General features: G+C 40.5%; 1 protein-coding gene across 1 annotated transcript; it reads left to right on the top strand.

The window, feature by feature from the left end:
* Positions 1-5,774: 5,774 nt before the first annotated feature.
* On the top strand, positions 5,775-12,403 carry RSAD2 (radical S-adenosyl methionine domain containing 2). The gene is made up of 8 exons (XM_014306740.1): positions 5,775-5,920; positions 6,253-6,344; positions 6,659-6,940; positions 7,128-7,289; positions 7,766-7,995; positions 9,137-9,286; positions 11,009-11,041; positions 11,609-12,403. Exons 1-8 carry the CDS (start codon positions 5,775-5,777, stop codon positions 11,771-11,773), a joined length of 1,260 nt encoding a protein of 419 aa, XP_014162215.1. The 3' UTR covers positions 11,774-12,403.
* The last annotated feature ends 3,035 nt before the right edge of the window (positions 12,404-15,438 follow it).

Here is a 15,438-nt window from a genome sequence, read left to right as displayed (position 1 = left end):
TCTGGGGCCCGGTGGCCGGGAGTGGCCGGCTGGCTCCTGAAATTCGGTGTGCCTTCCCCGCCCAGCGTCGCTGGCAGTGGATTGAACGGGCTCGGTCCCGCGGGGAATGGGTCTGTGCGCGGACGGGCGGCGGCAATCACGGGATGTAAGGTCGCAGCAGCAAAGGGTCACATTCCCACGGGCTCTCGTAGCTGAATCCTGGCGGTCTTCCAAAAAAAAAAAAAAAATTAAAAAATTAGAAGTGCAAAATATGCTCCACTGAGTAGGACTGGCCCAAAATGACAAACAAGTCCTAACCCAAACTGAACTACTTTGTTGAGTTGCAGTGCCCAAGCAACACTGGGCTGTCAGGCATATCAATAACTTGACCCCATTATTTGGTTATTCAGTGCACTGATAACAAGACCAACACACACAAATATTTTTGGGAGTAAACTGGACTTTTAGAAGCCTGTTTTAATTTTCCAAGCAATTTTGCCATGGCCAATTTCAGCTTTCATCAGCTCAGATGTAAGAACCAGAAGCACTGCAAATAGCAATAGCACAGACTTAGTCTTGTGACAGCTGCTATGAATAACATTGCCTAAAATGTAGTTTTTGAGTTTTCAGAAGATGTAACCTAAAATGTTGCAGAACCTGCATCTCTTTAGAAAACTTCTCTTTTACAATAGTTGGAGAATTACCACTTAGAGATATCTAAAGTTAAACTTCTGACGTGTTTTTTGAACTAATAGACTCTGCAAGAAAATCCTTGGAAACCTGTCTTCCTCTGGTCGTCTCAAAAGCCTGCACAAATATCTTTTACTTTGTGTAACTGCAGGGAGGGGGGGAGCAGCTGGTAGGCAGTACCAGTTGCAAATCATCTGTACTAGTTGGAAACTGCCCATCCCAAAGAAGATGATGGAAGTCTGGGCCAGAGCCACAGCTGGGAACATAGCCTTGGAAGCTCTTCAGTACAGTCCCAGCATCATGTGCCAAAATTCATTTGGTTGTTTTTAAGGCTGTTTCATACCTGAGAACTCCAGCACCATTCCACATCACTCAAACACATGGCTATGGCATCTGGATATGGATACCAGAAGACACGGGGTAAAACATGGTTCTTTGTACAGGAAGACAATAGATAGTTTTAAGACCATAATAATACACACTGATTAAGAGTAGGGGCTCTTCTCAGCCAGTATTTTGTCTGGCAGAATGACATACTGTACATGCCTGGCTTATTCATGGTCCCTTCTCCTAGTCCTTGTGCTCTTGCAGCCTCCACAGTCACTGAATTAGGAATGTTGAACAGTACATCCTCATCTTTCAGCACCTGTTGTGGACCCTTGCTCATAGAGTTGGCTAAATGTGATACAATCTACCTCCACAAACCCCTGTGGTCTCCAATCCCAGCAATCCTACTGTTGCACAAAAATTTTGTAAGTTTTAAACATACATCTTTATTTCAACATGTGCCCCTTCTAATAATGTTACTGGTTTTGGTGAATAACAGCTCAACATTCAGTTTATTTATTACATACAGGATTTTTTAAAGATCACACAGATTTCTCTTTCAGCTTTTTCATGTCAGAAATGGCAGCCTTTATCCCTTGGTAAGGCAGCTGCTTCATCCTTCATCATGATCAGTTAGAAACAAGTATGACTTCTTTAACTGTAAGGTCCTGCTAAGATGTGGAGACCTGAACTGGACCACTAGTCAGGGTTTGGTTACACTTACCAAAGTTTCACAGACCAGGAGAGTAATGCAATCTACCTTGTTTCTGGGTGACACTAAGCTTTAAGCTGACTTTTTTTCTCTGCTTCCTCCTGCAGAGCCATTGATTTCAGGGGAGAAGCCACAGTGACTAAGATGTCCTTCCTGAGCACAAGCGCCACTGCTGAGCTCAGCATCAGGTACACAAGGTTTCGATTACTCTTTTGGATCTGCACTGCCTCACCTTTATCTATACTGAAACTTACCTGCCACTTTTCTGTTCATTTGTTTGTTTGAGGTCCAACTGACTTGCAGCCAAGTTTCATTTCAAAAGTGCTTGTAAAGCTGGCCATTTCCCTCACCGACCTCTCAGCTTTTTTTTTGTTTTTGTTTTGTTTTGGCCTATTATGTTTGTTTTTTCTCCAACAATACTGTTGCCTTTTCCCTCTCTGCTGAACAAATAGAAAGCGCTTACTTTCATTTTCTCTTTTCCATTTTCCCATCCCACTGCCTCGATACAACCTAGTTACAACTATTCCTGAACCAAGCTGGTGGTGATTCCATCATTTATAATATGCTTATGAGATCATTCATAATAGGCATGTGATGCCTGTTCTCCTGCCTAATTACTTTAAAGTACCCTCTTTCAGGATTCAAGTAAAAAGATAGGAATAGAGAGTTGTCTTTTTATGCCCAAGATGCTTTATTGTATTTAAAATCAGTGGAGACAGTATGACTTTTTCAGCCTCTCTACAAGGACCTTTATAATTTTGTCCTCTGTATAATACGAAGCAATGTTGAAGAACAAATGTGCATAATTAGCACAAAACACTGCTCAGGAGCATTTTTACATCTTTGAGTGTCCACTGTGTTTACATAGAGCTATAGGGATGAGATACAGAGACAACAAGAGGCCATGTAAATATTAAAAAAATTTTGATCCACACAAAATGGAAAAAGAGAAAACAAAACAAAACAAAACCAAACCATGGAAATTGATTAGCCTGTAACTTAAGAATATATCTAAGTGTACAGTCCTGTAAACAGCTGTCTGATGCACAGGTAGGAAAAACTTAAGTCAAAGGACATAAAATGGGTAGGTACATGGAATAGACACAAATAAAACTACTCTTTTAATGCAAAATAAACTTTAAAGAATATCAGTAAATGGCCCTCCAGTAAAGAAAAATATTTGAGGATAAGACCGTAAGAAGACAGAAGGCAGTATAGTGTCAGGCCAAGAGAGATTCCTCTTCTGCCCATGACAGTGGCCACTGTCAGATGTTTGGGGAAGGTTATGGAAAGGACACAGAAAAATCCTTCTCTCAACATACTTTTGTCAAGAAAGGATCTGATGATCCTTGAGGTCCCTCTCAACCTGGTATTCTATCATTCTAAAAGTCTATGACCTTTTCCTAGACCATAGAAATCATCTTTTTAATACTTCCTGAATGGGAAATCACATCTACACTATTAAGGGCCCATGGTGGACTTTCAAATGTGCCTAATCTGTATCTATATTCATATTGTGTGTTTCATATGTCTTTCATAACTTAATTGCATGTGGGTTTGAGCTTTCTGTTTGCTAATTTCCCCTTGGATTTTTTCATCCAAAGGAGAGCTTAGTCACTCTAAGTACAAGGTCCTTGACAGATTTGCATTTATAGTGCTGCAGATGCAATGAGAAAGAGATAGTTTCCAGATGAGGCTAGAGCAAGAAGTAATATATTTACCAAATGCTAAAATTGCATCTGCCATTGCATGATTTGCATGAGTTATCTGGTTGTCCTTGGATGGTTTCTGGCCCTCCCAGGTGATGTGATATGACTCTTCTTTTAACCTTTTTTATGTTACTGGTTTGTATCAGTAGTTTGGTTTGCCTAGCAAAATACTGTTTGACTGGAACTGCCAAATGGCCACTCTGGAGAAAGGAATACATTTATTTCAAATATAAAATTACATTAATTCGATAAATATTATATAGGTTTTGCTTTCCTAGCAACTAGGCACAAGAGCATTATCTATGTTTATCCCTTTGGATTCTTCCATGCTAGTTGTGTACTTATTTATTATCTAGTGCACCATTAATAACATTATTCAATAATTTTTGAAAAATTATATTAATCTTTAAAGGGTTTTTAGATACAGATTTGGAATACAGAAACATTTTTATTACTGTGACTCCATCGTGCCACTGTAAGATGGCTTCTGTAGGAAGCTACAGGAAAGAATCATACTTCCTACAAATTTCAAAGAGTATTTATGCTTGCTTTTCTGAGGTTCTTCCCGAAGGCATCAGGACAGAAAATTTCATTACAGTTCTAGCTTTCAATATTTCTTGTAGATTCAAAGCTTGTGCAGCATAAATATGCACATCTGTGTTTTCTTGAAGGCCTTACCATAGAGCCTGTTGCTCTTCCATGCAAAACTGAGCTAAGACAGTTTGGGATGTAAAATGTGAGTGTCCTTCTTGATGCTGCTGGGTCTTGTATATAGGAAGGGGCAACATCCTGGTCTGGGTTTACTTTGAGAGACTTTACAGTAAAGCAGAGAGTGTAATCTGAAAACATACTTAGTTGAGGCAAAAAGTAAAAAGAACTATAATTTCCATTTTTCTAAGAAAGCATTGATAGGATTGCGAAGAACAGGAAGCCTTGAGTATGCTTGGGTGCAAAGTTCTCTGCATGTTTTGTTCCTTGAAATGGAGATCTGTGTTTTCAAAGAAAAACAGTCCAAAAATGCTAATATTTTCATTTTCTGATTTATTGAGCAATATTTTTCTGACATGTTTTTGGAATGTTTGGGTATCAGATGTAATTCTTGTGTTGAGAGAAATTGGCAATCATCAAGGGTTCTTTACCGACTTTGGAAATTAAGTATTTTGAACCTAATTTTTCTGACCAGCTGAGGTACTAGGCAACAAGCTCAGGGCCAGTCATGAGCCTTCCACCTCAAAGAAGAGAGACTGTAATTCCTACACCTGCATTGGCTTAACTTGACATGAACAAGGGATATGAATGAGGACAGAAGGGAATTTGAATTGGGGCCAGAGAAAGTAACACATGAAATAGGCATTCCTACCATGCTACACAAGGGATGTACGGAGTGAGGAAGAAAGAAGGCATATCAGAATTCTCCAAATTAATTGAAACATTGAAGCTACCAATTAGCCACTCCAATGTCAGATTTCAGTTTAAATTTGCATTGTCTTGTCCACCTCCCTTTCCAATCATATTTTCAAGTTTGTGATCAACAAACCTTTCCAATCATATTTTCAAGTTTGTGACAACAAACTCTTTATTTATTAGAATAGCCTGCTTTTATCCTTAATCTTGTATCTCACATAAAGCTCAAAGAATTGGAAGAGCATATAGTTAACTCCTGCTGGAATAATCTCTGCTGACAGCCTCTCAGACCATTTTGGAAAGCCTCAGAAGTGAGATGTTTCACATCACGCTGCAGCATGTGAGGGGGCATTACTGGAGCCAGACACAGCAAGAAGTTTCTCATCCTGCCCTAGTAGTATGAACCTGTGCCAGCAAGAAACAGCTGATAGAGACAACAATAAAAACCGTTCAAACAATAAAAACTGCTCAAAATGGTTTTTGCTGATCCAGACATTATTCAGCCAGTAGATCACCTCCAGGAAAGTGAAGGAAAGATGACAGGAATTCGACAATAGGCAATGACAAGCCAAATTAACACTTATTCACAAGCAGGTTTTGTTTCCCATGAAAATTGCACAGGATGAAGATAGTTCTACCCCTTTTTCAAAGGGGAAAAAAGGGAAATAAAAAGAAGGGAAGATGAGGGCAAGACTGCTTGGCTACATCAGCAGTTCTGGCTGGGTTGGTCAATGGAAGTGAGGGAAGCTCCATTTTAGGCCATTGACAACATGCGGGTGAAAGGTGTTAAGATTTGAGTATGACTCTGTACCTTGGCAGTAGTGGCAACATTAAACAGCCCACGCAAGAGTGAGGACAGGCTGAGTGAAGACAAAGTGAGGCTGAAAACTTGTGACAATCCTGTTGGTGTGTCTGAACACACTGGAAGACTGAAGATAGCAACTGGTATTACCATGGAGGAGCTCCTTCTCCAGCAGTACCTGTTGTACCACCAAGGAACTGAGGAATATGGAAACTGGCAGCTTTGTCCTCGTCTCTCCTGGTGTTACCACGAGTGGGCAGCCACCAATGTCTCACCTCAGGCTGCCAACTGTTCCTGGTATTAAAGCTAACCATGCGCTCAACTTGGTGCAGCAGCTTTGCTTGAGGAGCATTATTGAGACCAAGAATCAAAGAACTTGCAATTACTTTATTTTCATGTATCTGAAGTCATCAGGCTTCCTCACTTGGGTTGCTCTTCCATGCAAAACTTTTAAACTTACAGGAGCTCTTGAATTCCTGACAAAGGTGCAGTGCAGTTATACAAGCTCAGTTTTCCCCCTGCTACACGAGTTTAACGACAGGAGCCAAAGTCACTGAGACCTCACGCACCAAAAGGGGTCCCAGGTACTAGACCTGCTCAAACCCAGCGGTGCTCCAACCTGCTCCCAGCCCCGGGCAGTCGGCGGGTTCTGCGGTGGCCGTGGCCAAGAAGCGGCTCTGGAGCGTGGGGATTCTGCAGTCACGGCTCCAGGGAGCAGGAGGTGACCCCGAGCCCTGAGCCCAGAGGCAGAGCCCCTCTGCAGGTGCCCTGCCAGCCCCACGGGCACCATGCCCTGCTGCTCCTCTCACTGCCAGCACCGGACAGGCGCCTTCCCACGCTGCCACAGCCCAGCACTGCCCAGCAGGACGTGGCCTGCCCTGCCCCTGTCCCTGCGCCTGTCCCTACCCCTGTCCCTGTCCCTGTGTCCCTGTTCCCTATCCCTGTCCCTGTGTCCCTGTGTCCCTGTGTCCCTGTCCCTGTCCTTTTCCCTGTCCTTTCCCCTGTCCCTGTCCCGGTCCCTGTTCCCTGTCCCAGTTCCCTGTCCCTGTCCCTGTCCGGGCGCGCTGTGCTGGAGCCTGGCTCCCCTGTCCCTGTCCCTGCCCCTGTCCCTATCCCTCCCCGGCTGGCGGGACTCAGCCCCCCGGCAGCAGCGGGAGCAGGAAGGGGACGACGCGGCCCCGACGCCCACCAGCGTCAATTACCACTTCACCCGGCAGTGCAACTACAAGTGCGGCTTCTGCTTCCACACGGCCAAGACCTCCTTCCTGCTGCCCCTGGAGGAGGCCAAGCGGGGGCTGGCGATGCTCAAGGAAGGAGGTGAGTCCAGAGGAGGTGGGTCGGGAGGGAACCGGGGAAGGGGGACCCCGCGGGACCAAGTGCCGTGGAAAAAGTTATCCCGGGGATGTCCCTTATCCCGCTGCCGTGAGGCATTGATAACATTGAACAGGAGCAGGCAACGGGCAGAAGAGGTTGTTCACAGCGTCTTTCTTTGCTCCTTCTCTAGGAATGGAGAAAATCAATTTCTCGGGAGGAGAACCATTTCTTCAGGACAGAGGCGAATTTGTAGGCAAACTGGTCCAGTTTTGCAAGCAGGAGTTGGAGCTCCCAAGTGTCAGCATTGTCAGCAATGGCAGCCTGATCAGAAAGCAGTGGTGCGAGAAGTACGGTAAGGAGGGAGCGCTGGGCACAGCTGCACTGGCAGGGCTGGGGAGCCTCCATGGGGCAGCCTCACCCATGGATGGGCTTGGGGGCAAGTGGGAGATGGTTTCTTAGTGCTTAATTTTTAGTAAATGCAAATCAAATGTAAATACCAGTGAAACAGTGTTATTATCTCCTGTAAAGATATGCATTATAACACAAAAACTTTTTGGTGTAATGGCATAATAAAATGATTATTACAGCATTGTACCAAATGTTTCCATATGTTCCACCTGTTTCCGTAATGCTAGGGACACACACACACACAGACTATGTGTTTTGATGGTGCTGTTGCTGTGGCTTTTGTGGTTGATGGGATGACTCCACAGAACTGCATTTACATGGCATTACATGACAGATGACAAGAAAGTGAAAGTGACCAGAGTCCTGACAGCTTTTAGCTGATGGACTGGATATTAATCATTTTTTAAAACTTGTTTTCAGGTGAATATTTAGATATTCTGGCAATTTCATGTGATAGTTTTGATGAGGATGTCAACGTTTTAATTGGCCGTCGTCAAGGAAAGAAGAACCATGTGGAAAATCTCCATAAACTGAGGCAGTGGTGCCGAGAGTATGCTGTTGCTTTTAAAATAAATTCAGTCATCAACAGATTTAATGTTGAGGAAGATATGAATGAGCAGATCAAGGCACTGAACCCTGTGCGCTGGAAGGTAAGAAAGTAGTATATACCACATGTTTCCTGTTCAACGAAAAGTAATAATCAAGTCCTGGAGTTGTCTGAACCTCTATTGACCTGAGTCTTACCTCCAGCTCCAGCCTGGGCTGGTGTTAGGAGCCTTCTTGTCAATGTTGCATGGTGCTGAGATAGGTTCTATCTCATTCAGCACTCAAATGGAGCCCAGTAGGTCAAGAATCTTTTTTTGGTTGTGTTATGTACAGAAAATTACTGTTTTGGTGTGTGTAGATCTAGGTTGTTTTAATATATTAAAATTAGCACAGAAAGCCTTTAATATGTTATGGTGTAGAGAAAATTAGGAAAAATTACTGAACAATGACACATTAAAGTCAATATATTGTTATCAAGATGTAAGTGTGTCACTCGTGCGCCAGGGTCGGGGCAGGAACAGGCGAGAGGCAGAGAAGGTAGAAAAGGCAAAGAAGGCTTTATTCAAAAGAATCGTGCAGTTTTTATAGAGCGGTATGATAGATTCTATTCTATTGGCTAACTAACAGAAACATCTTTCTCACGCACTGTCCCTGAGAGGGGCAGAAAAACAAAGTAGAAAAACACCACCTGCAAATTGTTTCTAGTCAACAAGTTCTCACATCTTTCCAGCTCCCTAAAACTTCTCACAAGCCGCTGTGAGAAATGCTTGCCGTTTCTCTCTCTCTGTCCCATGGCATCCACATAAGTGTATATTAATTTTCTCTTACAGAGTATTACAGATTAGTGTACACATATTATTACTTTTTTTACTAGAAATAAGTTTGAAAATGGGTAGATAGAATGTGACATAAATATGGGAGAATGTGTGGAGTAATTTCTCATTATTTGCTTCATGGATATTATAGACACAGAATTACTCAGAAAAAAAACAAGGCCCAAAAAACACTGTAAAGCAAAATCTCAGATAGTAAAGAAAATCATAATTTATAACATTTAGAGCTCCGTAATGTTAATTTACAAAAGATAAATCTGCACCATGCCCTTTGTAGAGTATTGAGTTATCCCAAGCTGTGTAATTTTGGCTCCACTGACAGAAAAATTAGACATTGCTACTGAGACCGAAGTCACTTATCCTCAAGGCAAGTGAAAACATAAAGCCTTAACCAGGTGCTTGCTTTGTTTAGGTATTCCAGTGCCTGCTTATCGAAGGGGAGAACAGTGGTGAGGATGCTCTAAGAGAAGCAGAAAAATTTGTTATCAGTGATGAAGAATTTGATCGATTCCTAGATCGCCATAAAGATGTCTCCTGCTTGGTACCTGAATCTAATCAGAAGGTAAAAATTAAACTGTCCCTTTGTAACTTTATTTTTAAATAATGCTAGAATATTTGAAAGGAACGAGAAACTTTCATGGCAATTAATACTTTCCCTGTTAATAGTGGCTTAGAAGAGGTTCAGTACAACTTTATCGGCAACTGCTTTTGTTATGGGGAAGCCAAGATTTTAAATTTTCCTTAAGGTTTTTCATTGACAACAAAGTTATTAGGATGAGGAAAAACCCATTGTTCCAAGTCCTGTGGACACCAATGGGAGTACTCTTCCTGACTTGGGCACAAGATCCTGAAAATTTCAGAGTTAATGTAAACACACTTTATAGTCTAAGTATAGTTTCCTAATAGAGATTGACTGTGATGTCACATTGTGCCAGTGTCACCAACCTACACGAACAAGACAGCATCCCAACCAGCGTTGTATTGGGTACTGAGGAACAGTACCTGACTAAATGCAACTTTATTGCGAGAGGGATTACTTTTGGGTAATCCCTCTCACAATAAAGTTGCATTTTTAACATTTTCTGTCTGAACTCCTTTATATTGCACACTCAGGCTCTTTCATCAGGAGAAGACACCTTGTGCTCCTGCAGAGCCTACCAGTTAACTTGATCAGCTGCTATCCAGCTTACAGTAACCGCAGTAAAGGACTTTGGTGCCTAAGGGTGCAGCTCAGGCCATTTTTTAAATGCCTACAGACCCTAAAGATGAGATGAGGAGAGTTAGAAGATTCAATGTTAGGAAAGTTTATTAACTAAGTGAAGAAGTAGCAAGTTGAACCAAGTTCAGGAATGCATTAAATCTCCCACCTTGTGTTCCTTTTCCTTTCCAGAGATAAGGACTCCATTTACAGTTTACTTCTTAATGTATGTAGAGGTTAAGTGAGCAGATTGGGTTGCCTTTGCTATGTAAGACCTAAAAGTGGGGCTGTGCAGTTAGCATTTGAGGCATTTGGTGAGAGGGAGCACTCATCAGAGAAAGGATTAAGATGAGAACCCAGAACTGTTTCTACTTTTTCTTTTTTTTTTTTTTTTTTTTCATAATAGAAGTCCTACAAAAAAGGCCTCCCATGGTAGGTTTGGTTCCAGAAAACTGTTTCTGATTTCTGGTAAACCTGTCTGAAAGATGAACACCAAATTGATCAGATTTCCTGTTCTATATAGCAGCAAGCCCCAGCTACCCAGAAAATTTTAAGGAGGATTTAGGAGATGCCTACTTAGCTAAGCAAACATTTCTTATTTCAGCTGTTGGCATATTTCTTTGTGGAGACCTGCGAGCTTTTTTACCTTTGACCCAGCAGAATACCTTTGTTTGGTGGGGCTATAATTAAACATTCCAGTCAAAATGGTTATGTCATTTGTTTGGAAAATGGCATAATCATTCCAGCATGCAAAACTTTAAGTTCTTCTGGTGTAGAAGTTAATAGAAAACTTGGATATTATTTAAAATACCTTTGCCCAGCTGAGCACCCACATTTCACTTAGACACTGGAGAGGTAATATTCCAGGAATTACTAATTTATTCAAGCATGAAGTTTTTCTAGTAGTTCTGTCATTTATTTCCATAAATTTCATCCAAGCTCGCTGAAATAGTGGTGATACAGCAACTGTTTCAAAGATTTGTATCAGACCTTGAATGAATAGTTGTTTGTTTTGTCCCTTCTTTTTCAGTGGAATGGAATTTTGATTTGTACATTAATTTAGTTTTTTCTTTTGATCTATTACAGATGAGGGATTCATACCTCATTCTGGATGAATATGTAAGTTTTTTTTGATACATGTTATTTGTATGCTAATATATGTATGTATACAACATTGATAACCAGTTAATGTACTCTGCATTCTATAAAACAATTTTGCCATGTAGTACAAGGAACAGATGTGATTTATGCCCATCAGACATGTTGTGAACTACAATATAGCATGACCTAAGGAGGCATTGCCATCAGCCTGCACACATAATCCTTGCATCACAAATCTTAAGGTGTAGATGTCTAGTTTTGCAGGACATCTTTGCTTTTTTTCTTTAACATAAAAATGCAGAACTTGCCTTGAAAGTTAAGTTTCAGAGTGCCAGCTTAGTTTACAGGTAACTGAAGTGACAGCATTTAATCTTCAAGAATTATGATATTCCTTTGTTCCTGCTAAGATTTGTCACATGTCTAACCATGAGTTTCTGAGCCTTCTGCGGACTAGAGTGAACCTCTTCATGCACTTACATAAGCTTTGGTGGAATTGCAGTGCAACTTGCTTAAGTCTGTAGAAAAATGAAGCTTTTACAAACTGACCTTCTAACATCTTACCATCTTATCTATCTTTTGTTCCAGATGCGTTTTCTAAACTGTAGAAATGGGCGGAAAGAACCTTCCAAGTCCATCCTGGATGTTGGTGTAGAAGCAGCTATAAAATTCAGTGGATTTGATGAGAAGATGTTCCTAAAAAGAGGAGGAAAGTATGTGTGGAGTAAAGCAGATATGAAACTGGACTGGTGACTCAATATACTGAGTTAGGGCAGTGCATTCTGTGAAAATAGGTGTATCTTTACAGGTGAGTGTATACTTGTATCTAATGCTTTTAATTACACCTGGTATTTTACACAGACTAATGTTCAGTATAACTGTACATGTGAATGTGTTACATGCTTTTTAAATGCAGATTATATTGTCTATTACTTTCTTGAGCATGACCAAATACTTTCAGAGCTTTCACGTGAACAGACCTCTGAAATAAACTTTCTAGCCCATTGCACCAAGGACTAGAAGGCAAACTGTTTTTATAGAATACTACATGAGTGCGCATGCCAGATAAGAAGCAAAAAAACATTCCAAACTCTAATTCATTCTAAATAGCTGTAATGATGGAGAAGTCAAAATTCTTATCAGGGAACACATTCTGCCTGTTTCTCAGGGCAAGATGGATTGCAGTTCCTGGGTAGATCACTGGAGGGCCAGTTGGCAGGCCTCCGGAAGCAACTTCTGCTTTTTTCAGGAGTAATAGAGGGTCAGAATCCGGGAATCACTAAGTAATAATGTATTTAAAAGAAAATTAAGGAGAAAAAATTGGCAGTTTGTATTCCTTAAGACTTAATTGTAACAGAATCTTCTCCCTCTCCTCTGTATAAACACATGATATTTGCAAAAATGTTGGGGCATGTAATTTTCTGTGAAAACATATTTTTAGTCATGAAAAAATATTATATTCATTCATGCTAAAACCTAGAGGTACATCTTACCTAATGATAAACAACATCATATTTCATATTGGTAATGTCCTTCAAATATTTGTTCTAACAAATATGTACAAGGAAACATTGTTTTTATTTGATTAATATCTCAATTTTCCTTTCATCTGCAAATATGGATTTATTATTTTAAACTGTTTTTGAACTGTGGGCATATAGTTCTGATGAATATTCTTTCTTAAACTAATTAATACCATGTAGAACAACCTAACACATATCTTCTGTTGCATACTAGCTTTTTATTTTGCTAAGCTATGGAACTACAAACAACAAAGTTCATATATCAAGCAACCTTGTTTTAAAGGTTGCTTATCTTGGTAACTAATTAGCTTGCTGGTTATAAACCTGCAGACTTTAAATGAAAGTAATTTGGTTTTGTGAGAGCTACCTTTGATTTTAAAAGCAGGTAGCATCAATATAAAATACAAAAATTAAAAGAAAAATCTGCAAACCTGAAAAATAATCTAATATACTGCCCTCATTCCTGGTTTTCTGGTAATTGTTATGGCTTTAAAATTGCAGGTTTTCAAATTTAACTAGTCCCATCCTCCCTCTGTCTGAAGGGCACGGGGATAGGCACTGCATAGAGCAGAAGTGAGATGGCACTAGTCATTCATCCTGTCCCTGAACTCAATGTCTGGACTGTCTCACACATTTAAATATTTGCAGCAGCTGGAAGCCAGCATGCATTAAATATACCACATAGAGAAAATGACACCTTAGTCCATTTTTCTTGGAAATGCTAGTTGATTCTTAAAGAAGTTTTTTGCATTTTTGCATAAAAGAAATGTTTTGCATTCACCTTATGCATCTTCAAAGTTGAAGGGGGAAAATGCTTAAGTAGGAGCTGGTACTTCTGTGTAAAGGAAAGTGCTCTGCATACTCAGTGAAAATGTTTCCATTTATAATTCCTTCAGTTTCCATTTTTACTATCCTAACTGTAACTATACTCAGTGGTGCTCTTTTGTCCCTTTGTATTTTGCATTTTGCAGTCACAACATTTCCCAGACACTGACATTTCAGTATTTTTTTTTTCTTGTATTAACACTAAGTGACATTTAAAATGTGGCCCACACACAGTAACCCCACAGTCTTTTGGCAGCTATTTCCCTGACCTTGGCTGGAGTTCTCCCTGGCTCTATGGGCAGTGCAAATTTATGTAACTGGGGTTTGACTTCCCCTGCTCAAATATTAAATCTAGTCTCTTCCTCAGTACCCACACCCCACTGATAGAAAAGAAGCATTTTTCTTTGTGGCTGTCTCAGTCCCAGGATGGGGAAAGGTTTAGTGCATCAATGTACCAAAAAATCTACCACCCTGCAGCTTCTGCAAAAAATGCCAGCTGTAGAACAGCACACAGATATGAGGTACACAAACTCCCATTCAGATCCAGAAATCCTGCCATTCTTTGCTTTGCATTTGACCCTGTAAATGGCTATTCTTTTGCTTCCTCTGTGCCTGCAGAGGAAACTGCAGGAGAAACAAGAAGGAGATGAAAATGTCAAAATCCAGTAAAGAATGCACAGACATTTAAGATGGCTTTTGTTAGAAGGTTCTATGTGCTTACCTTCCTAAAATGTTAGGGATTTCACCTGCATAATTAGTAAAAGGTTTCTGCTCTGTGTGATATTCCTTTTCAAAGGAAATATGAGTTGTGTATATTGGAAATTAAGAATCTCACATTACAGTTGGAGAGTAATTTAAGTTAATGAACAGCTATTGGCATTTTTATATGCAAAATTTATTGTTGTGTAAAACAACAAAAATTTGGCTACAGTTGATGAGTCTAGTTTATTTAAAAAAATTATAAACACAGTTCATGTTGGACCAAAAGTGGACTTTGGGCTTTCATTATGTAGTAGGGGCTACCTTTCAGTATGGGACTAGAAAAATAAAACAGAATTCAACATGTTTACTCCCAGGCTTAGTGATTACAGCTGTGTTGTGATCCTGAAAAGTCCAGATTAAATTTAAGTCTTATAAGCACAGATATGCTTAATTGTAGCTTTGTGTATAATATCATAGTATTGCAGCTAAGCATTTGCTAAAGATGCTGAATTGGGAAGGAACTGGCACTGCATTCCACTAACAATTGTTTCTATTTGTAAAAAAAATGCAGAGAATGCGTGTTTGGAAGGATGACTTCTGAAAAAATTGTGACTATACCTTGGGTAACAAGTAAAATTGTCACTTAAGATGCACTTTAGGATGCTCTCTTTTTCAGTATGAAGGATGCTGATATATTTGAATGTTACAAATGATCAATTTTGGACTAATAGTGTCAAATAATTAGTGCTAAGTATTTCATGAGTGTGTTGCACCTTTCAATAAATGTTTCTATTTTCCTAAGTTTGTCTGTAATTTTATATTTTCCAGTAATATAAGCCATAGTAGCAGAATGTGTGGCTGCATTCACAAGAGATCTGCAATTCTGGGTGCATTTAGTCTGTATTTAGCAGGGGGGCTGCTTGCACGGTGCCAAGGGCAGCATGGAGGGCGAAATGGAGAACAATGGTGGTGATTCTCCTCCTGATGAAAGGCACTTGTTACAAGGCTGAGTGGACTGGTCTGTGCTGGGAGAAGACAGTTCAAATACCTTGTGCTGTTCAGATGTGCGAAAGGCACAGCTATCCATAAATATCCGAGGACAAAAATAAGATTATCTTCTGTAATGGTAAATAAGAGAGAAAAGCCAGTCTATTTAGAAGACTGAAGACAAGCAGCTTCTCAAACTCATCTTCCATCTTCAGGCTCGGTGTAAACTCTTGTACTAGACAACCTCAAATCGAGCTTTTCACAGTATTTGGCCGTGTGTGAGAGGATGCTTGGCTTTTTACTCCGCTTTGCCATTGCCCCGCGCACTGCGGCGCTGTGAGGGCCCCGCAGCCGTGCCGCAGTGAGCTGCGGCGTGCCCCG

This window comes from Geospiza fortis, unplaced genomic scaffold (genome assembly GCF_000277835.1).
Source record: "Geospiza fortis unplaced genomic scaffold, GeoFor_1.0 scaffold81, whole genome shotgun sequence".
NCBI classification, from domain to species: domain Eukaryota; kingdom Metazoa; phylum Chordata; class Aves; order Passeriformes; family Thraupidae; genus Geospiza; species Geospiza fortis.
The sequence above is the reverse complement of the archived record's forward strand: the minus strand, read 5'-3'. Positions and strand labels throughout refer to the sequence as shown.